Here is a 22873-nt window from a genome sequence, read left to right as displayed (position 1 = left end):
TGGATGTCTAATCCAAGTCCCAAACTCAGCACGTTCAGCCCACCATCTCTCCACTAAGCTCTTCCTCCTCTACTTCCATTTCAGTAAATGGGGCAGCATACAGGTCGTTGCTTAAGCTAACGGCTAGGAATTCTTGTTGATTCCTTCCTTCCATGTTCAGCCAGTCCGCGGTTCCTGAAAGCTGTCCCTTCACATATAGCTTGAGTCCATTTGTCTCACTGTCTGCAGTGTAGCCACCTTCTCCTGGCCACCGTCATCTCTTTCTCAGACTGTCCTGTTCTTTCATCTTGACTTCTGTTCTTGCTTTCATTTTTTAAATAATTTTAGAATCTCTTTCAGTCTCCTATTATTTTAAGTTCATTGAGGTGTTAATTCCCGTCTGTGGTGGCATCAGCTCTTATGTTGGATTGTGGATTAATATGGTCATGTGTTTTTACCGTGAGCTTGTCTTTAGCTGAATGGATCATTTTCTGTGTAAGTCCCAAGCACCCTGGATTGTAAATCTGTCCCCACAGAGCAGTTTTTGTGTTTGCCCCTGTTGGATACCCCAGGAGGTTCGCTGTCACTGGACTAGTTTGATATGAATTCCCTGGTTTGGGATTCCTGTGGCACATAGGAAGTATAAATTCAGATACATCTGTAGAGGGCTTAGTGTTGGGGTTAATTTCTCATCCAAAGCCCCAAACAGAAACAGGCTTCCATAGGCTGGTGAGTAGAGTTTTTAGGCTCTCTTGGAGGAGGCAAACTTCAGGGCTCTGCCTTTCTAAAGGGATCCCAGATCTAGTTCCCACTGAATGTGACATTCAAAACCACATCACTTGCACTGAACGAGGAAAATCCCATCTGAGGAGCCTGCAGGCATCTTACCTCGGCAGTCCTGTGCTTCCCACTTCTGCTGCAAGTTCCATCTTCAGTTCTCGCAGAGGTTCTGCTTTCTTTCTTCTTCCCATTTTCTTTAGAACTTGGCTATGTTTTAGAATAGTTTTGTATTGCATTTCATCAGACATTTCTACATGTTTGTAGTGGGAGAGATTCACTTAGAAGCCAAGTTCACCATCTTGCTGGATCCAGAAAGCTTCCTTATCACATCTCCATCATCTCAGACTCCACAGCAGGCTCCTTACCTGTCTCCCCAGTTCTGCGCTTTCACATCAGCCAGAGTGATTTTTACAAAAACATGAATTCGATCCACTCATGTTCCTGCATTAAGCCTTCCAAATGGCTTCCCATACATGTCGAGTCTGAGCCCTTCTTATGATCAGGGCATGGACTGGCCATTGTTTATCAGAGTGGCTACCCCTTGGAATGGTAAGGAAGTCGACAGGAGAGGGACAGTAGGGTGTAAAGTTTGCATAGTGGCGATCGGTGGGCTCAGCTGTGCGTGCCATCTCCTCGGAGCTCTCCACGTGCTCCGCAGGGCGCCCCACACCTTTGGAGTAAGACTGCCTCGCACATGAAAAGCCATTTTGGTTGAAGGGTTTACGTTCTCTCCCCCTGCATCCCCTCCTCCCACTGCTTTAGCTGTGGGCCCGTTCACTGGATGTAAATAACTGGCGTGCGCAGCAGAGGCTTCATCCAAGTGAATCAGAGCGTGGTGTCCTGAGGGTAGTAGCCTAAACAGACTCCCAACTCCGATCCACCTGAGGGCAGTCTGAGCCCATTGGCAGTGGCTCTCTATTGCCCTTTGCCCCAGCCACTAATGTACTCCCATTCTCTCTCAATTTGCCTGTTCTGGACATTTCACATAAGGGGTACCATCTAGTATGCTACCAATATGTCACCTTTTGTGTCTGACTTTTGAAAGTTCGTCCACGTTGTAGCATGTATCAGTACTTCTTTCCTTTTTGTGGCCAATAACGTTCCATTGTATGGATAGACTCCCATTTCGTTTATCCATTCCTCAGCTGATAGATATTTAGGTTGTTTCCACTTTTTGGCTATCATGAGTAACGCTGCTATGAATATCTGTGTACAAGTTTTTGTGTGGGCATATGGTTTTAATTCTTTTGGGTGTCTACCTAGGAGTGGAGTTCCTGGGTCCATATGGTAACTCTTTGTTTAACTCTGAGGAACTTTCAAACCATTTTCCACAGTGGCTGCATAATTTCTCATTCCCACCAGCAATGTATGAGGGTTTTAATTTCTCCACATACTGGCCGACACTTGTTACCCATCTTTTTTTTTTTTAATTTGTTTAATGTTTATTTATTAGAGTGAGAGAGCACATGCGTGAGCGTGAGTCGGGGAGGGGTAGAGAGAGAGACACACACAGAATCCGAAGCAGGCTCCAGGTTCTGAGCGGTCAGCACAGTGGTCTGACGTGGGGTTCAAACTCACAAACTGCGAGATCATGACCTGAACTGAAGTTGGACGGTCACTTAACCTACTGAGCCACTCAGGTGCCCCACCTATGTTTTTTATTACAGCCATCTCATTATGTGTGAAGTGACATCTTTATTCTGGTTTTGATTTGCATTTCCCTAATGATTAATGACGTTGAGCACCTTTCTATGTGCTTATTAGTTATTTATATACTTTTTTTGGAGAAATATCTGTTTAAATCCTTTGCCTAATATTTTAATTGGGTTACTTGTCTTTTTATTCTAAAAATTCTTTGTATATTTTGGATAAAAATTGTTTTCAAATATTTCTCCCAAACGGGGTATTTTCACTTTCCTGATAGTGTCTTTTGCAGCACAAACATTTTTAATGGTGATGAAGTCCGATTTGTGTGTTTTTGTCTTTTGTTGCTTGTGCTGCTGGTGTCCTGAAGACCATGCACCTCTCATTCTGAGTAATTCCTTATCTGGACCCTTCTCCGTTCTCAGGCTTCCCTTTTCATCAGGGAGGCAAGGAGCACAGCCTCACTTTCAGCAGGTCTTGTCCGGCTTCTGATAGCTTGAGCTTTGCCAGGACCAGACTGTTATCAGCAGGATAGTAAGCACAATGGGGTGGATGTGCCTCCCTGCTCTCTGCCACAGGTGTCCCACTGACCTCTGTCCCCACTATCGTCACTCCTCTCCTCGTCCCCATGCCAGAGCTCCTGGTACCTGGCCTGATGTTCTTTTTCAGCACAATAGATTTTCTTTTGCTTATTACTATTGAGTTAAGATCATCCTAACTTCTATAGTGTTCTGTCACCTTCTATAGCATTTTTTAACATTTTGCTAAGTCAAGAGAGAGAAAGTAGTTTGATATACTATGCCACCTCCTTCCTGCCCAGAAGCCATGGCCTTGGCCAGCAGTTTAAAGACCCTAGGACTTTGTGTGTGTATACCTATGCGCGTTCATAATTAACATATACTGTGTGTATGTGTTCTTTGATATTTACTACCCTGGAGATGATGTAGGTTTCCTGCCATCTGAGATGCCCCCCCCTCCTTCTCAGCTTATTTTATTTTCTTTTTTTAAAGATTTTATTTTTGAGTAATATCCACACCCAACTTGGGGCTCGAACTCACAACCCCGAGATCAAGAATCACATGCCGCACCAACTGAGCCAGGCTGGTGCCCCTCAGTTGGCTTATTTTAAACAAAATCTTCCCCTAAACAAAGTGATGTCTGAAAAAGTAATTCATGTGACCTTTTAACTGCATTGACTTGACTCTATTCCAATCAGTATATTTAGGTATCATAGATCACAGTGGAAATGATGAAACTGATATTTACTCAAAACATTTCGTTCTGCTGGGCAGACTACATGCACACATAGATCTATCCTTTCAGTAGAAATTTCAAAAAGAAATTGTTTCTGGTACTTAAAAAAAAAAAATGAATGCTTTGTGATTAATGAAGTACTTTTGATTTTTCATTTGGAAGGTGCTGCTTTCACCTTGATTTGCCTCCCTGTCCTCTGAACACTTTTTTTTAAAGAGTTTTTATTTAAATTCCAGTTAGTTACCATACAGAGCAATATTAGTTAACAACATACCGCATAATACTAGTTTCAGGTGTACAGTGTAGTGATTCAGCACCTGCATACCTCACAGGTGCTCATCACAGCAAGCGCCCTCCCTTAATCCCCCTCACCTACTCCCCCAGCCCCCCACCCAGCTCCCCTCTGTAACCACCAGTGTGTCCTCTAGTGAAGAGTCTGTTTCTTGGTTTGCCTTTCTTTGTTTTTTACCTTCCTCTGTGTGTTTGTGTTGGTTTTTAAATGCCACACAGGAGTGGTATTTGTCTTTCTCTGACTTCTTTATTTTGCTGAGCATTATACTCTCTAGCTCCATCCCTGTTGTTGTAAATGGGAAGATTTCATTCTTTTTGATGGATGAGTGATATTCCGTTGTACATACACACATGTATATGCGTATTTATGTATGTGTGTATATGTATGTATATATACACACACCACATTTTCTTTATCCATTGATTAGTTGATGGGCACTTGGTCTGTTTCCATAATTCGGCTATTGTAGATAATGCTGCTGTACACATGGGGGTGCATGTATCCCTTTGCATTAGTATTTTTGTATTCCTTGGCTGAATACCTACTAGTGCAATTGCTAGATTGTAGGATAGTTTTATTTTTAATTTTTTGAGGAGCCTCCATACTAGCTTCCACATTGGCTGCACCAATTTGCATTCCCACCAACAATGCAGGAGGGTTCCTCCTTCTCCACATCCTCACCAACACCTGTTGTTTCTTGTGTTGTTGAGTTCAGTCATTCTGACTTGTGTGAAGTGGTATCTCATTGTAGTTTTGATGTTGAGCATCTTTTCATGTATCATCTTTTCATTGGCCATCTGGATGTTTTTGGAAAAATTTCTATTTGTGTCTTTTGCCCATTTTTAAATTGGATTATTTGGTTTTTGGGTGTTGAGTTTGCTAAGTTCTTTATATGTTTTGGACACTAACCTTTTATCAGATATGTCATTTGCAAATATCTTCTCCCATTCCATAGGTTGCCTTTTAGTTTTATTGATTCCTTTGCTGTATAGAAGCTTTTTATTTTAATGAAGTCCTAATGGTTTATTTTTGTTTTTATTTCCCTTGCTTCAGCAGACATATCTAGTAAGAAGTTGCTACAGCTTTTAATGGTTTTATATCTCACACTTAGGTCTTTCATCCATTTTGAATTTTTTTGTGTGTACGGTGTAAAAAAGTGGTTCGCTTTCATTCTTCTGCGTGTCGCTGTCCAGTGTTCCCAGCACCAGTTGTTGAAGAGACTGCCCTTTTCCCGTTGGATATTCTTTCCTACTTTGTCGATGATTAGCTGTCCATGTAGTTGTGGGTTCATTTCTGGGTTCTCTATTCTGTTCCATCGGTTTACGTGTCTGTTTTTGTTCCAATACCATGCTGTTTTGATTACTTCAGCTTTGTAATGTAACTTGAAGTCCGGAATTTGGATGCCTCTAGTTTTGCGTTGCTTTGCTTTGCCTTTTCAAGGTTGCTTTGGTTATCTGAGGTCTTTTGTGGTTCCATACAAATTTAAGGGTTGCTTGTTCTAACTATGTGAAAAATACTGTTGGCATTTTGATAGTGATTGCATTAGGTGTGTAGATTGCTTTGGGTAGTATAGACGTGTTAACAACGTTCTTCTGATCCACGAGCATGGAATGTCTTTCACTTTCTTTGTGAGCTCTTCAATTTTTTTCATCAGTGTTTTATAGTGTTCAGAGTACAGGTCTTTCACCTCTTTGGTTAAGTTTGTTTGGCAAGGAAGAAGTAAAATTACTACTTGCAGAAGACATACTCTATGTAGAAAACCCAAAAGACTCCACCAAAAAGTGGCTAGGACTGATAACACGGATTCAGTAAAGTCACAGGATACAAAATCAACGTACAGAAATATGTTGCAATCCTTTTTTTTTTAATGTTTATTTTTGAGAGAGGGAGAGAGAGCACACGCATGAGTGGGGAAGGGCAGAGAGAGAGGGAGACATAGAATCCAAAACAGGCTCCAGGCTCTGAGCTGTCGGCACAGAGCCCGACACGGGGATCAAACTCACAAACCGTGAGATAATGACCTGAGCTGAAGTCAGACGCTTAACCAACTAAGCCACCCAGGCGCCCCAAATCTGCTGCATTTCTATACAGCAATAATGAAGTAGCAGAAAGAGAAATTAAGGAATCAATCCCATTTACATTTACAACAAAAACAGTGAGATACCTAGGAATAAACCTAACCAAAAAGTTGTACTTCTTTAATTTAATGTTGAAAAAAATATTTAATTTCATTTCTGAAGCTCTGTCTCATCAGACCAATAAGCAACTCTATCTCAGTTATTCTCCTCCCACTACCCCTGTCTAGTCAGGCTTCTCCGATTTTTTACTTGCCAAGAAGTTGGGAGTGAAGAGGTAGGAGGGGTGTCCATCTGGTTTTTAGAGATCTGTCAGACCTGCCTTGTGGCAGTCTCTAAGCACCCTTCAAGGGACAGTACACTGCTTCTATACGAAACTGCCTCCTCACTGAGGTAACGCAGCCTTGGCAGGTGTCCCACACAGCTGGTGGGTTCCAGGGCATGGCTTCTTCACCTTTGTTAATCGCCATGGACCCCTTTGGTGATTTAGTAAAGTCTGTGAACTTGTTTGTAGATGCATAAAACTCAATACACAGGATTATAAAAGAAACCAATTATATGGGATACTGTTACCAAAAATAATTTTGGTATCATGTATTTCTTGTTCATGCATTAAATAACAGGAAGAGACCTGTAAAATGGGAAAGTTGAAGTTTATTTTTAAAACACTTTAACTTTTGGGATGCCTGGGTGGCTCAGCTGGTTAAACATCCAGCTCTTGGTATTGGCTTAGGTCATGATCTCACGAGCATGAGATCAAGCCCTGTGTCGAGCTCTGCGCCGACAATATAGAGACAGCTTGGGATTCTCTCTCTCTCCCTCAGAGAGCTACCACAAATGAGATGTAATACGAAAATATCTGTACTCTCTATTGCCGACAGAGTCACACAGATTGTTACCATTACTATGGTTTATTGTCTGTGTTTACAAAATTTCTGTTAGATGTCGGGAAGATAAAGATGTAACTTTTTCTCCTCCAAGCATACACCCTACCGACCCTGAATTCTGTCTACTCCAGGCCCTTAAGAATGACCCTGGGTCTGCAACTCATGCTTTAGAATGAATGCACCGTCTCTCTTTTTTTTTTTAAGTTTGTTTGTTTATTTTTTTATTTAGAGAGACAGTGCCAGCTGAGGAGGGGCAGAGAATGAGGGAGAGAGAGAATCTCAAGCAGGCTCTGTGCAGTCGGCTCAGAGCCCAACACAGGGTTCCATCTCACAAACCATGAGATCACTCACTACCTGAGCCGAGATCAAGAGTTGGACGCTTAACCGACGGAGCCACCCAGGTGCCCCTAAACACACCATTTCTAAGCCCAGTTAGTTTGCATAATTTGCAGAGTTCTGAGGTTGTCAGTTTTTATGCAGAAATGCCAGGGATTAGCTTTTACACACTTTAAAACAGAGGGTCCCACAATAAGAAGCAGTAGCAAGTCTCTCTGTCCCCCTGCTCTCCACCCATCCTGGCAGTGATCTGCCTACTCTCCTTTTGTTTTCAGATGTCACATCTCTTGGCAGCTTGCCTACATCTGTCTCTTCACTACCTTTCTGACCGTCCCTGCCCTCCTGCTCGTTCTCCCTCACGCTCACTGTATTCCAGCCACGCTGGCCCTCACTCTTCGTTCCTTAAACTCGCTACCTGCTCGAGTTCTCTCTGCCTGGGATTCTCTGCCACCAGCTTGTCATATGGCCGCTTTTTCATCCTTCAGCTTGTCAGCTCCTCAGAGAGACCTTCCTCTCCATCTCAAATGTTTAGTGCATTTATCTCCCTTCGTAGCATTTATCCCATCGTGTAATTATGCTGTATATTTATCTGTTTGCTTATTTAATTGTCTTACTCCCTTCCAGTGGTCGGTAATAATGTCCCTAGTACCAAATACGGTGCCTCCCACACAATATGTTCTCACAAAATATTTATGGAATAATGGATGAATGAATTAAGACATTGCTAAGGGAGCCAGCTGTGCACGAATTTATATATGCTTAAATAACAGCTGGTATATTTCTGTTATGAGTCAAAGTATTTTTGCATGGCAGACAAAAGTGTTGATGACTATAAGGATATTGTTTAAAAGGAGCATAGGTTATATGGTAACAAGGTATCTATTATGTATGAAATCATTTGGCCATTATAAATTTGTTGAGATACATTTGAAAAATACCATGTTAATCCAGAGTAATGTTGTGTCTCAAATTGAGTATGATATTTACAAAATGATACATAAAATTCTTTGTTATACTTACGACTAATATAGAATATGGATGTAAATTCTTTAGTAACTTTATTAGTTGACATCCCTTTTCTGCTTTGTTACTTGCCTTTTGATTTTTATACCTTACCCTTTATTTTTAACATTGTCACTCTCTTTCTTTTCCTCTGCATTTCTTTCATTCTTAAGAAATTGTTGGGGCGCCTGGGTGGCGCAGTCGGTTAAGCGTCCGACTTCAGCCAGGTCACGATCTCGCGGTCCGTGAGTTCGAGCCCCGCGTCGGGCTCTGGGCTGATGGCTCAGAGCCTGGAGCCTGTTTCTGATTCTGTGTCTCCCTCTCTCTCTGCCCCTCCCCCGTTCATGCTCTGTCTCTCTCTGTCCCAAAAATAAATAAAAACATTGAAAAAAAAATTAAAAAAAAAAAAGAAATTGTTTTTTGGTTGCACTTACAGAATTTGATGTGTGGCATTTCTTAAACTTTTACGAATTTATGTAAACTTGATCTGTCTTAATCTAGTGATAAAGCAGCAGTAACCTATGTATGTTTATTTTCATGTTAAGAATTAGAATATATTCCATATGCTCACACCACGAGTTTATACCTTTTATTTATTCCTTTTTCTTGTGTTTTTAACTGCCACACAATCTGCCAGTTCATAAATAACTTAGAAGCTTTGCTAATGAGGTTGGAATTGGAACTGTATTTTTATTTCCCACTTAGAAAATGATCAAGAGAAACATAAAATCCTAGGTAATTTTTTTCCTTTTTTATTTACTTGGAGCATTTAGCTTAGAAAGAGGTCAGGTGATTTGGGGGTGTGTGGTAGGGAGAAGGATTTGGGGGAGGCAGGTTGTGGTGGTAAATCTTTTAAGAAAAGTTCCCCATCCCCCAAAGCCCACCAGTTCACTGTTTACCCTTATCCCTGCTAGAGGAGAGAATGACTCTCAATGAATTAGTCCCTTGCCAGGCCTCTACTTAAGTAGCATAAACGTTTGAGATGTAAGCATGTTTAAACTTGGAAAAACAGAATGTGACATCAAGAGAGGAGGGCATGAGTAAGAATTATAGAATGATCAAACATTTTGAATATTTATTGGGTTTACTGAGCCATGAGCCCTATATATTAACTCAAAATGGAGAAACTTATGGATTATATTTCCTATAGGAAACACTGGGCTTTCTATATACATTTTTGAAAAACATTACCTTGTAGTTGAGTTCTTTTGCCAGCAGGTGGCCTGTATGCACACAGTTATGGCCCCTCGTGCAAACACAAAGCACTTCAAAGGAGATGCAGTAATGTCTTCTTTTCATCCCTTCTGTCTCCCTCACCCAGCGCACATGCACGCACATGCACACACACGCACACCCGTTCACAGTTACACATACTCTTTACACATATTATAGCATACAGTACACATTCTTCTGCCCTTTCTTTTTCTCACTTACGGGTTCATCTTGGAGATTGGTATATGCCAGCATACGAGGAGACTCAAAAATTTTTATATTCTTTTTTTTAACATTTATTTTATTTTTGAAAGAGAAAGAGAGGGAGGGGCAGAAGGGATGGGGGACAAAGGATCTGAAGCAGGCTCTGAGCTGACAGCCGAGAGCCTGACGTGGGGCTTGAACTCATGAGCCATGAGATCATGACCTGAGCTGAAGTCAGATGGTTAACCAGCTTAGCCACTCAGGTGCCCCCCAAATTTTTATATTATCATAGCATTCCATTGTACAGTGGTACCATCGTTACTTAACCAGCCCTCTGTTGATGGCAGTAGGTAGTGCTTACAAAGACTGTCGCCGTGAACAAACCTGTACCTGTATTACTCTGCCTATGTGTGTCTCTCTAGTTTGGATTGTTGAAGGGCACGGGCGCTTGTAATTTAGACAGCTGTCCTTAAGTTGTCCTCCATAAAAGTTGCAGGGTGATGGGAATGCCCGCTCCCCCACCCCTCTGATAGATGAAAACTATCCTTTCTCATGAGTGTTGCCACACATGCCTCTCATTATAAGTTGTGTTGGGCATTGTTTCGTAGATTTCCTTTCCTAGGAACTTTCTGTTTATGACTGTTGCTCATTTCTCCATAGCATTGTTGATATTTTTGCCACTGATTTGTAGGGGATTATTGCATACTAGTGACACTAGCGTTTGACCTGTGATGATAGTTGAAATTTTCTTTTCCCAGTTTATTCTTATATTTTGCTATTAGGGCTAGTGCACACTCCTCTTCTGTCTTCTGGGTTTCCTAACCCTTCTGTTTATTCTTCCATATGATCTTGAATTTCAGTTTAGGAAGAGTTAAAAGTTCTCTGATCATTGTCATTGTTTGTCTTCATTTTATATTTTTCCAGCAATGCCTTTTCTCTTTTTTATTATTTTGATTAATAGACTTCAGGTAGACTCCACCACCATCATCTGACAGTAGAACATTATGGTCAACCCTAGGCTTTTCTTACTTGGTAAAGAATTGTGTGTCAGTCGTCATACTTTGAGAGAAGAGGACACAGAAGGAAGAAGTAAGGAAGATGCAAAGATCGCCTCCTCTAGAAATGATCCCTTATGTTTTCTGTTCTAGTAAGAAACAACTTGCATAACTAGTTCCCTTTCAGCTTCCAAAATAGGTTGTGTATAATACAGGGATTTTTTTCCTGTGTGTGTGTGTGTCAAACAAAAAATATGAGTCACTCTTCTCAGTAAACATTTTAATTATCTTTCAGGGTGGCTTATGGTGTTTTGGAGGAAATGGACTTCCTTATGCTGAAAGTTTTGGAGAAGTTCCTTCAGCTACAGTGGAAATGTTCTGTTTAGAAGCTTTGGTAAAACATTCTGAGGTAACTTGCATTTTCAAAATGTGGTTTACTTTTTATGATCGCAATAAAAAAATTGTACATCATGGTTCATTCAAGCAAAATAATCCTCATTTTTTTATAAAAGAAAAGAAGCTTTTTGCTCATTTAAAAATTTTCTTTTTTCCCCATTTAGTTGTAGAATTGATAATCATGACTTAGCACCAATACATGTATTTCCTTTTGCCAAGTATTTCTGAAAATGGATTTAATCTTAATTGCACATAAAGAAAGCAACCCATTGTTTAAGTATGGCGTTGACCTTTGAATTACGCTATCTTATGCTACCTTTCTCAGATCTTTTTTATAAATAATATTACCAGGTAGTTAATTTCCAGTAAAACATCTGCCAAAGAAGCCAATATAGAAAAAAGGTAAATATTTGGATGGCCATACTCTTGAATTTTAAACAGAGCTTATATTAGTGGTTTTTAAGTTTTTTGGCATGTATGACAACTTTTCTGTCATGATCATAGTTTGATTTTAAAAGAAAAGAGCAACAGACTTCGTGATACTCAAACATGAATGCATAAAAACCACTCAGGAAGCATGTTTGAAAGCGCACATTTCCTGGTCACCTCTAGCAGCTTCAACTTAGTAGTTGTGGGCTGGTGTCCGGGAGTTTGTGTTTGTAACGGGCATTGCTGGTGAGGCTGCTGGAAGTAGTTCATCCCGCATCGTGAGAAACTCCATCCTAGAGATTTTAAACTTTCCAGTTTAATTTTGAGGACCATTAGACACGGCTCAGGAGCATAGTGGTCTCTGGTCATCTTTAGTTCCCACCAGCGGAGTTAGGAACTGCGTACAAAGCAGAGGTGTTAGTGTTGTAGCTCAGAAGGGCACATGGGAAAATAGTGCTAGAGGTTTTGTAGCTTATGATCAGTTTCTGAAGCATTAGATCTGTCTTCAGTAGAAAGTACAGTGTGTGGAATACCTTTATTACATTATCTCACTGACATATGTCTAAAGGGCATACTTTTAAATGCACTTAAAATGTGATCAGATTCAGTAAAAGTTTAGAGAATGAAAATTGTTGCATATACAGGACACAGCATCATGTCAGTGAATACAGCTAGTGATGGGAAGAGGCCAAGGTCATGCCGGTGACCTTGGCACACTGTGAGGGCTTGTTGGTCAATACTGTTGCCTTTCCATAATATTACGTATTTCCTTTGGCTGTATTTTATCCCTTTTCTCTATTAAAAATTCATATCCCCTTTCTTTCCTTTTTATTTTTATCATTTGATCTTTCTCTTTAAAAAATGTTTCTGACTCCTGAGTTTTAGGAGAGCCCCAGACCTGTGGACTTGTGTGGGCTGGTGTGCAGGGCGGCACATGGTGCCATTCTCTGGGAGTTCTTGTTTGCAGAAGCAAAAGCTGCCACTTGAATGGGGTTTTTCTTCCCATTATCAGGTGGCAGGTTTCTCGGTTAGAGAATCTTTTTAAGGTAATTTCAAGCCAGTCAAAGTATCACCGTAAATTGAAACCATTCTAGGGGTGCTGGGGTGCCTCAGTTAGTTGACCGGCTCAGGTCATGATCTCGTGGTTCTTGGAACCTGGAGCCTGGAGCCTGCTTTGGATTCTGTTTCTCCCTCTCTCTCTCTGCCCCTCTCCTGCGCTCGCTCGCTATCTCTCTCAAAAATAAACATGAAAAAAATTAAGATAAAAAAATTGAAACAATTCTATAATAATGACATTGTCAAGTTACATCCCACCAAGAGCTAAGCAGAGTAAGAGTAAACATTTCAGAAGCCCTGGTGAGATGCACCTTAATTTTTTTCAGTGATTTTGAAGCACCTCCCGCATAGATAGGAATTTGCTTATTTATTTCAGTGAGCTGCGAGGAGAGTGTTGGGTGGTCTCTCTGGGTCTCTGTCCTTGAGCAGGAGCCCCTAGCTGTGCCGTCAGCATGTTGTGTCACCTCGCTAGTGAATTTGTGCAACATACGGTGAGCTTTCATTAATTTATCGTGCTAGATACCCACACACTGTGATGAAATTGAAGCAAATGGAGGCTTGCAACTACTTCAGAGGCTGTACCAACTTCACAAGGATTGTCCCAAAATACAGAGAAATATAATGCGTATCATTGGAAACATGGCTTTGAATGAACATCTTCATTCTACTATAGTTCACTCAGGTAACACCGTTATATACTGAGTATTTTGGATCCGATCCTTTGTTCCCACTTCCACCCCTCATGATACGTTAATTGTTTTATTTATTTATTTATTTATTTATTTATTTATTTATTTATTTATTTAATGTTTATTTTTGAGAGACAGAGCACGAGCAGGGGTGGGGCAGAGAGGGAGGGAGACACAGAATCCAAAGCAGGCTCCGGGCTCTGTGCTGGCAGAGCCTGCCGAGGGGCTCAAATTCACGAGCCGTGAGATCATGACCTGAGCCAAAGTCAGACGCTTAACTGACTGAGCCACCCAGGCTCCCCACAATACATTAATCTTTTAATAGACTTAACACTTCGCTTAGGGTTAGTTATGGGTCTTTAGAGCATATCATTTTAGTAGGGGCATGGAATTGCTTGGGACTTGTGTACTACAGACCTGAGATCATCGGTGTGCGGACAGTCAGAGGAGAGCAGTTTTTGCCTTGACGACCATCTAATGGTCTACATCACCTTTGATAGGATTCGGTTGACCCAGAGTACGTGTACTCAGTATAATTAGTGATTTTTTCCCTTGCAACTAATCAACTGACTGTGGGGAGATACTTAGGACCATGCAGATATCCAGCTCCTCATCTACTGAACTCCCCTGCCTGATCCAGTCTTCATCATGATGGTTGCAAAATGATGATTTTCTAAGCGCAGCACGCCCTCCCCGTGTACTTTTCAGCATTTGGCATTTCCCTGTAAGCAAGAGCCCTTCCTTCTCTCTCCTTCCATCTGTCTCCCTTTCTTCCCTCTTGTCCCTCCCTCTCGCTCTCTCCCTCCCCATCAGTATGGGCACATGGATTCCTGGTTGTTGTTTTTTTTTTAATGGTTTATAACTTATTACTGTACTTAACATTAGATGCCAGATTGTTTCGGTTTTGGTCGGTGGGAGCCCGACAAACCGACTCCCTGTGTCCTGGCAATATGCCCACCTTGTCTGGGGAGGCATCCTTATTACTGTCTGAATAACAAGATGTTCCAGGCTCCTTCCTCTGAGGAGAAGTGCAGATTGATCTTAGTGCAGAGTGATTTTTAGAGACCAGGATCTGGGTGCTCGGTGTGCTTACTGTTCCTGGAGTGTCTTCGCTTCTTGGCTCTTTCAGTGGAAAAAGCAAGGTGGTAAATATCAGGACACACACAAGAATGCATTCATATGTGCACATATACATGCATATGCTCATAGTTGTTAGAGACTGAGTTTACGTTTTTTCTTGTGTCAGTCTCTATTTTTTTTTTGTTTGTTTACATTTAAGAGTGTTTTGATCAATAAAAGTTTTTAATTTGATGAAGTCTCATTTAGGGATCAGCAAACTTTTTCTATAAAGAACCACTTCCTATGGGCTTTATTTGCTCCACTTTTTTAGGTGCTTAAGGTAGAAACTTAGATCCTAATTTTAACCTCTTCTTGTTTCAGACATCTATTACTGTGTATCAAACACAAAATTCATTGGTTAAAATAGTAGTCCTATATTTTCCTTGTGAATCTGAAACTTCGGCCAGCCTCTGTGGCTTCATACAGCACTAACTGGGGCAGCTCGGCTGCGGGATGGAGGGTACACTTTCATGATTGTCCCTCACATGGCTTGCATACTGGTACTGGCTGTCAGGTAGGAGCCCAGCTGGGGCTGGGGACATTGGCTCCTTCCTACATGCGCCTCTCTGTGCAGCTTGGGGTTTCTTAAAGCATGGTGGCTAGGTTTCAACAGCAAATGTCTCAAGAGAGGACCAGGCATATGCTCTTTTTTGCCTCTTATAAGCAAGCATTGGGAGTAATTTCTGACCTACTCACTAAGGCTAGCTCATATTCAAGAGGAAGGGCTCCGGAAGGGGTTTAGACTCATGACCTCTTGATGGACAATAGTGTCAAAGCATTTGAAGACATGTTTTCAAATCACTACAATTATTTTTTAACACGAGTATTTAAAGCTGTAAATTTCCTCTAACTTGTTTTAGATGGATCCCTCAAATTTTGAATATACTGTATTTTCATCATTATTCAGTTTGAAATATTTTCTACTTTTTCTTGTGATTTTTTGCTTTGTCTCACGGGTTACTTAAAAATGTGCTGCATAGTTTATATAAGTATTAAGGATTTTCTAGATATCATATGTCCGTGATTTCTCATTTAATAGTCCATGTGTTCAGAGAACATACCCTGTAAGAGGTTAGTCTTTGGAAGTTTACTGAGACTTATTTGATAGCGTGTTTTGTGGTCTGTCGTGATGCATGTTCTGTGTGCGCTTGGAAAGAATGAGTGTTTTGTAGTTGTTGGCGAAGTGTTCTGTATGTAACAATGAAGCCATAGCATTGCTCAAATCTTCTCTGGATCTTCATTGAGCTTGGTCTCGTTCTCAGTGAATTACTGAGAGATGTGTTGAACTATAATTCTGAATGTCTGTTTTCCTTGTAGTTCTACCAGGTTTTTCTTCCTAGCAAATTATTCATTTTTTATTATTAAGTGATGTCTCTACCACTGGTGACACTCCTTTTCCTTAAGTCTACTTTACCTGGTATCAAAATAGCCACACTGGCTTTTTCTTTTTAAAAAAATTTTGTTATTGGGGTGCCTGGATGGCTCACTTGGTTGAGCATCTGTCTCTTGATTTTGGCTCAGGTCATGATCCCAGGGTTGTGGGATCGAGCCCCACAAGAGATTCTCTCCCTCTCTGCCCCTCTCTCCTGCTCGCACATGCTCTCTCTCTCTCTCTCTCTCTCTCTCTCTCAAACCAAGAACAATTAAAAAATTTTGTTATTGAAGTATAGTTGACATACAGTATTATGTTAGTTTCAGGTGTACAACATAGTGATTCTACAATTTTATACATTACACAGTGCTCACCATTGTAAGTGTAATCATCTGTTACCATACAACATTATTATAATATCATTGGCCATATTTCCTATGCTGTTCTTTTTGTCCCTGTGACTGATTTATTTTATACATGGAAGTTTTTACTTCTTCATCTCCTTCATGTATTTTGCTCATCCCCCCATCCTCCTCTCGTCTGGCAACTGCTAGTTTGTTCTCTGTATTTATGGGTCTGTTTCTATGAGAGTTTTTGGTTTTTGTTTTTTAGATTTCACATATAAGTGAAACATATGGTATTTGTGTTTCACTTTCTGACTATTATTTCGCTTAACATAACACTCTCTAGGTCTATTTATGATATCACAAATGGAAAGATCTCATTCTTTTTTATGGCTGAGTGATAGTCGATCACACACACACACACACACACACACACACACACACACACACACACCCCTTCTTCTTTATCCATTTACCTGCTGATGTATTCTGGTTTTTTCCATATCTTGGCTATTGTAAATAATGCTGCAGTAAACAAGGGTGCTTGTATTTTTTTGAATTAGTTTTTTTCATTTTCTCTGGATAAGTACCCAGTAGTGGAATTAAAGGGTTATATGGTATTTCTGTTTTTAATTTTTCAGTAACCTCCATATTGTTTTCAACAGTGGCTGCATCAGTTTACATTCCCACCAACAGTACATGAAGGTTCCTTTTTTCCCCACATCCTCACCAATGCTTGTTATTTCTTGTCTTTTTGATTCTAGCCATTCTGACTGGTATGAGGTGATACCTCATTGTGGTTTTGATTTTCATTTCCCAGATGATCACTCTGGCTTTTTCCTATGCTTGCTGTTTGCAGCCCTATCTTTTATCTTTTCCTTTTCCCCTTCTTTTGCGTTCATTTTTCTGTGACTTTATTTTTTTTTAATATTTTAAATGTTTATTTTTGAGCGAGAGAGAGAGACAGAGTGTGAGTGGGGGAGGGGCAGAGAGCGAGGGAGACATAGAATCTGAAGCAGGCTCCAGGCTCTGAACTGTCAGCACAGAGCCCAGTGAGGGGCTCGAACTCACGAACCCTGAGATCATGACCTGAGCTGAAGTCGGCCACTCAACTGACTGAGCCACCCAGGCATCTCTCTGTGACTTTAAAAGTAAGTTCATCTTTTATAGACAGCATAGAGGTGCATCTTTTTTTAAATCCGGCTTGATCTTTTTTAATAGGGGTGTTTTGTCTCGTTACCTCTAATGTATTTATGAGTATTGTTTCCTTTTTTTCTTGTTTACTGACTTTTTTGGGTTACTTGAATATCTTTTACATTCTGTTCTTTCTCCTGTTTCTGCTTTTTATATTATTATTTGTGTGTTTTTTTACTTGATGGTATCCTTATCACAGTCTGTCTTGAATTAATATGATACCACTTTATCTATAGTGTGAGATTCTTACAACAGTATAGTTCACTTCCCACCTCCTGCCGTCCTTTCTGGTATTGTCTTAATATATTTTACTCCTCCATTATGTTATAGACTTTGTGATACATTGTTATTTTTTAAGAGTCAAAGACTATAAGAAAAAAAGAAAGTGATTTTTGTTTATTTACACATTTATAGTGGTCCGCTCTCTTCCTTCTTTTCCTACATTTACATCTGATACAATTTCCCTACAGCCTAGAGACCGGGGTGTGCTGGACAAATTCTCTCACCTTTCGTTTTCTGAAAGTCTTTTACTTCGCCTCTATTTTATTATCCCAGGAAAGAGATTTTCCATGGATAAAGAATTATTTGTTGGCAGTATGTTATTTTTTCTGTCAGCACTTTAAAAATGTCATTCCATTCTCTCCTAACTACCACTGTCTGATGAGAAGTCTCTCATTCCCATTTTCATTCTCCTGTATGTAACTTGTCGTTTTTTCTCTGGCTTCTTTGAAGTTTTTATGTTTGGTTTTTAGCAGTTTTACTCTGAAGTGCTTGGTTCTTTTTTTATATTTATGCTTCCACTGAGCTGACTGAATCTGTGGGTTGATGTTTTTGATCAGATTTGGAAAATTTCCAACCAGTGCATCTTAAAATATATATATATATTTTGTCCCTTTTTGGTCTATTCTCCTTTTGGGGCCTCAGTATATATATGAGACCTCTTGATTCTGTTCCACAGGTCATTGGGAATCTGTTGATTTCTTTTCAGATATTTTTTTTTCCTCTCTGTGTCTTACTTTGGATAATTTCCATTGACTTATCTTCAGTTTCTTTAATGGTATAGAGCCTTGATCAAATCAGTACTTTATTAAAAAAACAAACCCACACTCTTCCCATAACTGACACTTGGCTCTGCCCCAAGTCCTCAGTCCTCTCTGGTGATGTCAACTTGTACTGGACAGTCCACTAAACGCCTTGGTCTCTCAGTCCCTTGCCCTTCTCATCTCTTTCGACTTCCTTCTCTGCTCCTGATTGTCTAGCACTCTGTTCCTGTGCCACACCTTGTCCTTGTCATTGCCTGAAACCGCTGCACTTAACAAGCCAGTGACTCACTTCTGAGCACTACTTCCTCTCGTTCAAGCCTGTGTTTGCACCTGCTGCCACAGGGACTGTTTTTCTTCTCTCCAGGAGTCTATCTCCTTGACCCCTTTATTTTCTCCCAGCCCATCAGTCCTCTTTCTTCTTCACCTCACTCCTGAGCCAGCATATCCATGCTCCGTGGTCTGTCATTTCCGTAACACACTCTTCAGTGCCCCGGAACTCCCCTCCCCTTCTTTCAGCACACCCTTGCTCAAGACCCCAACACTAGATAAAGCCTACTGTCTGCTTCTTCTGTGGCTGAGCATAGACTCATGGCAGATGGGTCGTCATCTTCAGTATCGCTCAGCAGGCCTTAATATGCTTAGCAATACCTATTTAAGCCCCCTCCACCTTCCTCAACCCGTTCATATGCTCTATCCCTCTTGGCAGAGGACCTCTCCTACTTCAGTGAGACTGCTGAAACCCTGAAAGGAATTGTCCCTCAGTTTCCCACTACCAAAACCAAACCCGCCTTCTCCTTTTCTGCTCTTGAAAATAGGAGAAGGGACATCTCTTAGGAGACCTCTAACTGTGCCTGGCTCCTGGCTCCTTTCACTGTCTCAGGAATTGCTAGCCTTTCTCGTCTATGTGGTCAGCAGCTCCCTCTCAACAGGACCCTTCCAATCAACACACATTAGGGGGCAATGTGACAAACTAGTCTCAGTACCACATCCCCCTGGTTTTTCAGCCTCTCTTCTACTCTTCCATTTTATGTCTAAACCTTTCAAAGAATTATCTGTACTTCTTTTTGCTCAGCTCCCATTATTTCTGAATATTTCAGTTTGAATTCTGCTGCCCTACCCTGTTTTATTTTTTCTTGAGGTACCTGTAGCTTTACCTGTTCGTGTGTGTATGTGTGTGCACGCGCGCGCGTGTGTGTAAATCTTTTTTTGTTGTTGTTTATTTCTGAGACAGAGACAGAGCATGAGTGGGCAGAGAGAAGAGGGAGACACAGGGTCAGAAGCAGGCTCCAGGCTCTGAGCTGTCAGCACAGAGCCCGACGCAGGGCTTGAACTCACAAATCGTGAGATCATGACCTGAGCCGAAGTCAGTCGCTTAATCGGCTGAGCCACCCAGGCGCCCCTGTAAATCTTAATAGTATCAGGTCTGTAACTTCTTTTTAAGTTTATTTCAGAGAGAGAAAGAGAGTGCCTGCGATGGTGGATAGGCAGAGAGAGAAAGGGAGAGAGAGAATCCCAAGCAGGCTCCACACTGTCGACACAGAGCCCGATGTGGGGTTCAGTCCCACAAACTGTGAGATCATGACCTGGGTTGAAATCAAGAATTGGACACTTAACCAGCTGCACCACCCAGGTACCCCACAGATCTGTAGCTTTTTACCATCCAGATTTACAAAAGTTAAAAAGATGTTGATAATATCCACTGCTGGTGAAGGTGTGTGAAAACTGCTCCTCTGGTACATTGTTGGTGGGGATGTAAATTGATTCAGTTTTTTGATGGGTACTTAGTAGTACCTATTAAAAGAATGTATATACCATTTGAAATAGTAATAATACTACAAGGACTCTCCTACCTAAATACTCATGAGTGTTATTGAAGATTTGTATATAAAAATGTTTATCAGACAGTTGTTTGCAGTATGGAAAAAATGGAAACAACCCAAATGTCTGCCAGTAGGAATAATGGTTAAATAAACAGTGGTATATTCCATCCATGTTAAATGCTATAGTTAAAAAGAGTAAAGCTGATGTATATGGAGAGCATTCCAAGACACATTGCTGAAGTACACGATCAAGTCATGGAACAGTAGGAATAGTCAGATTCCATTTAGGAAAAAAAAATGCATGTAGAGCCACAGTGTATGTGTATAAATGATAGGTATGCGACTGAATTTTTTAAAAAGGTTTGGAAGGGTGTCCACCAAACTTTTAACCGTGGTTACTTCTGAGGATATACATGGAACTGGGAAATGATGGGAGTGCTAGAGTGGGAATTTGATTATTAAGTGCTATTTTTTAAAAATAATTTGTTAATTTGTCAAATTTATTATTTATCAAATTGGCTAACATACAGTGTGTAAAGTGTGCTCTTGGTTTTTGGGGTAGATTCCCGTGGTTCATCGCTTCCACAACACCCAGTGCTCATCCCAACAAGTGCCCTCCTCAATGCCCATCACCCATTTTCCCTCCCCCCCCCCCCATCAACCCTCAGTTGTTTAAGAGTCTCCTATGGTTTGCCTCCCTCCCTCTCTGTAACTATTTTTTCCCCTTCCCCTCCCCCACAGTCTTCTGTTAAGTTTCTCAAGATCCACATATGAGTGAAAACATATGATATCTATCTTTCTCTGACTGACTTAGCATAATACCCTCCAGTTCCATCCATGTTGCTGCAAATGGCAGGATTTCATTCTCATTGCCAAGTATTATTCCATTGTATATATCAACCACATCTTTATTGATTCATCAGTTGATAGACATTTAGGCTCTTTCCATAGTTTGGCTATTGTTGAAAGTACTGCTATAAACATTGGGGTACATGTGCCCCTATGCATCAGAACTCCTGTATCCCTTGGGTGAATTCCTAGCAGTGCTACTGCTGGGTCATAGGGTAGGTCTATTTTTAACTTTTTGAGGAACCTCCACACTGTTTTCCAGAGCAGCTGTACCAGTTTGCATTCCCACCAACGGTGCAAGAGGGTTCCCGTTTTTCCACATCCTCGCCAGCATCTGTTGTTTCCTGAGTTTTTAATTTTAGCCACTCTGACCAGTGTGAGGGGCTATCTCAGTGTGGTTTTGATTTGTATTTCCCCGATGAGGAGTGACGTCAAGCATCTTTTCATGTGTCTGTTGGCCATCTGGATGTCTTCTTTGGAAAAGTGTCTAGTCATGTCTTCTGCCCATTTCTTCACTGGATTATTTGTTTTTTGGGTGTTGAGTTTGGTAAATTCTTTCTAGATGTTGGATACTAACCCTTTATCCAATATGTTATTTACAAATATCTTTTCCCATTTCATTGGTTGCGTTTTAGTTTTGTTGATTGTTTCCTTTGCAGTACAGAAGCTTTTTATCTTGATGAGGTCCCAATAGTTCATTTTTTCTTTTAATTCCCTTGCTTTTGGAGATGTGTCAAGCAAGAAATTGCTGTGGCTGAGCTCAGAGATATTTTTTTCCTGCTTTCTCCTCTAGGGTTTTGATGGTTTCCTGTCTCACATTCAGGTCTTTCATCCATTTTGAGTTTATTTTTGTGAATGGTGTAAGAAAGTGGTCCAGTTTCATTCTTCTGTGTTTTGGTGTCCAGTTCTCCCAGCACCATTTGTTAAAGAGACTTTTTTCCATTGGATAGTCTTTCCTGCTTTGTCAAAGATTAGTTGGACATACATTTGTGGGTCCAATTCTGGGTTCTCTATTCTATCTCATTTGTCGCTGTGTCTGTTTTTGTGCCAATACTATACTGCCTTCATGATTACAGCTTTGTAGTAGAGGCTAAAGTCTGGGATTATGGTGCCTCCCGCTTTGGTTTTCTTTTTCAATATTACTTTGGCTATTCGGGGTCTTTTGTGGTTCCATACAAATTTTAGGATTGTTTGTTCTAGCTTTGAGAAGAATGTCAGTGCAATTTTGATTGGGAATGCATTGAATGTGTAGATTGCTTTGGGTAGTATTGACATTTTAACAGTATTCTTCCAATCCATGAGCATGGAATGTTTTTCCATTTCTTTGTCTCGTCTTCAATTTCCATCATAAGTTTTCTATAGTTTTCGGCATACAGATCTTTTACATCTTTGGTTAGGTTCATTTCTAGGTATTTTATGGTTCTTGGTGCAATTGTAAATGGGATCAATGTCTTGATTTCTCTTTCTGTTGCTTCTTTATTGGTGTATAGAAATGCAAGTGATTAATGTATATTGATTTTGTACCCTGCGACTTTGCTGAATTCATGGTATCAGTTCTAGCAGCCTTTCGGTGGAGTCTTTCGGGTTTTCCATGTAGAGTATCATGTCATCTGCAAAAAGTGAAAGTTTGACTTTTTCTTTGCCAATTTTGATGCCTTTGATTTCATTTTGTTGTCTGATTGCTGATGCTAGGATTTCCAACACTATGTTAAACAACAGTGGTGAGAGTGGACATCCCTGTTGTGTTCCTCATTTCAGGAGGAAAGCTCTCAGTTTTTTCCTACTGAGGATGATATTAGCTGTGGGCTTTTATTTTTTATTTATTTTTGGGACAGAGAGAGACAGAGCATGAACGGGGGAGGGGCAGAGAGAGAGGGAGACACAGAATCGGAAACAGGCTCC

The 22873-nt window shown here is 40.7% G+C and overlaps 1 protein-coding gene across 5 annotated transcripts in view; it reads left to right on the top strand.

The window, feature by feature from the left end:
* Positions 1-22873, top strand: part of SERAC1 (serine active site containing 1) — a 66571-nt gene that overhangs the window by 28672 nt on the left and 15026 nt on the right. For all 5 annotated transcript variants that reach the window (XR_015251684.1, XM_086708241.1, XM_025925691.2 and 2 more), the window contains 2 exons: positions 10956-11069; positions 13061-13223. Coding sequence is in view for 4 of the 5 variants with exons in the window: in XM_086708241.1 (XP_086564367.1) it covers positions 10956-11069; positions 13061-13223 (277 nt within the window). In the remaining variant the exon portion in view is untranslated. The remainder of the gene's footprint in view (positions 1-10955; positions 11070-13060; positions 13224-22873) is intronic.

The sequence above is a fragment of the Puma concolor genome, chromosome B2 (genome assembly GCF_028749965.1).
Source record: "Puma concolor isolate L17-30 chromosome B2, mPumCon1.1.hap2, whole genome shotgun sequence".
Taxonomy (NCBI): Eukaryota; Metazoa; Chordata; class Mammalia; order Carnivora; family Felidae; genus Puma; species Puma concolor.
The sequence above is the reverse complement of the archived record's forward strand: the minus strand, read 5'-3'. Positions and strand labels throughout refer to the sequence as shown.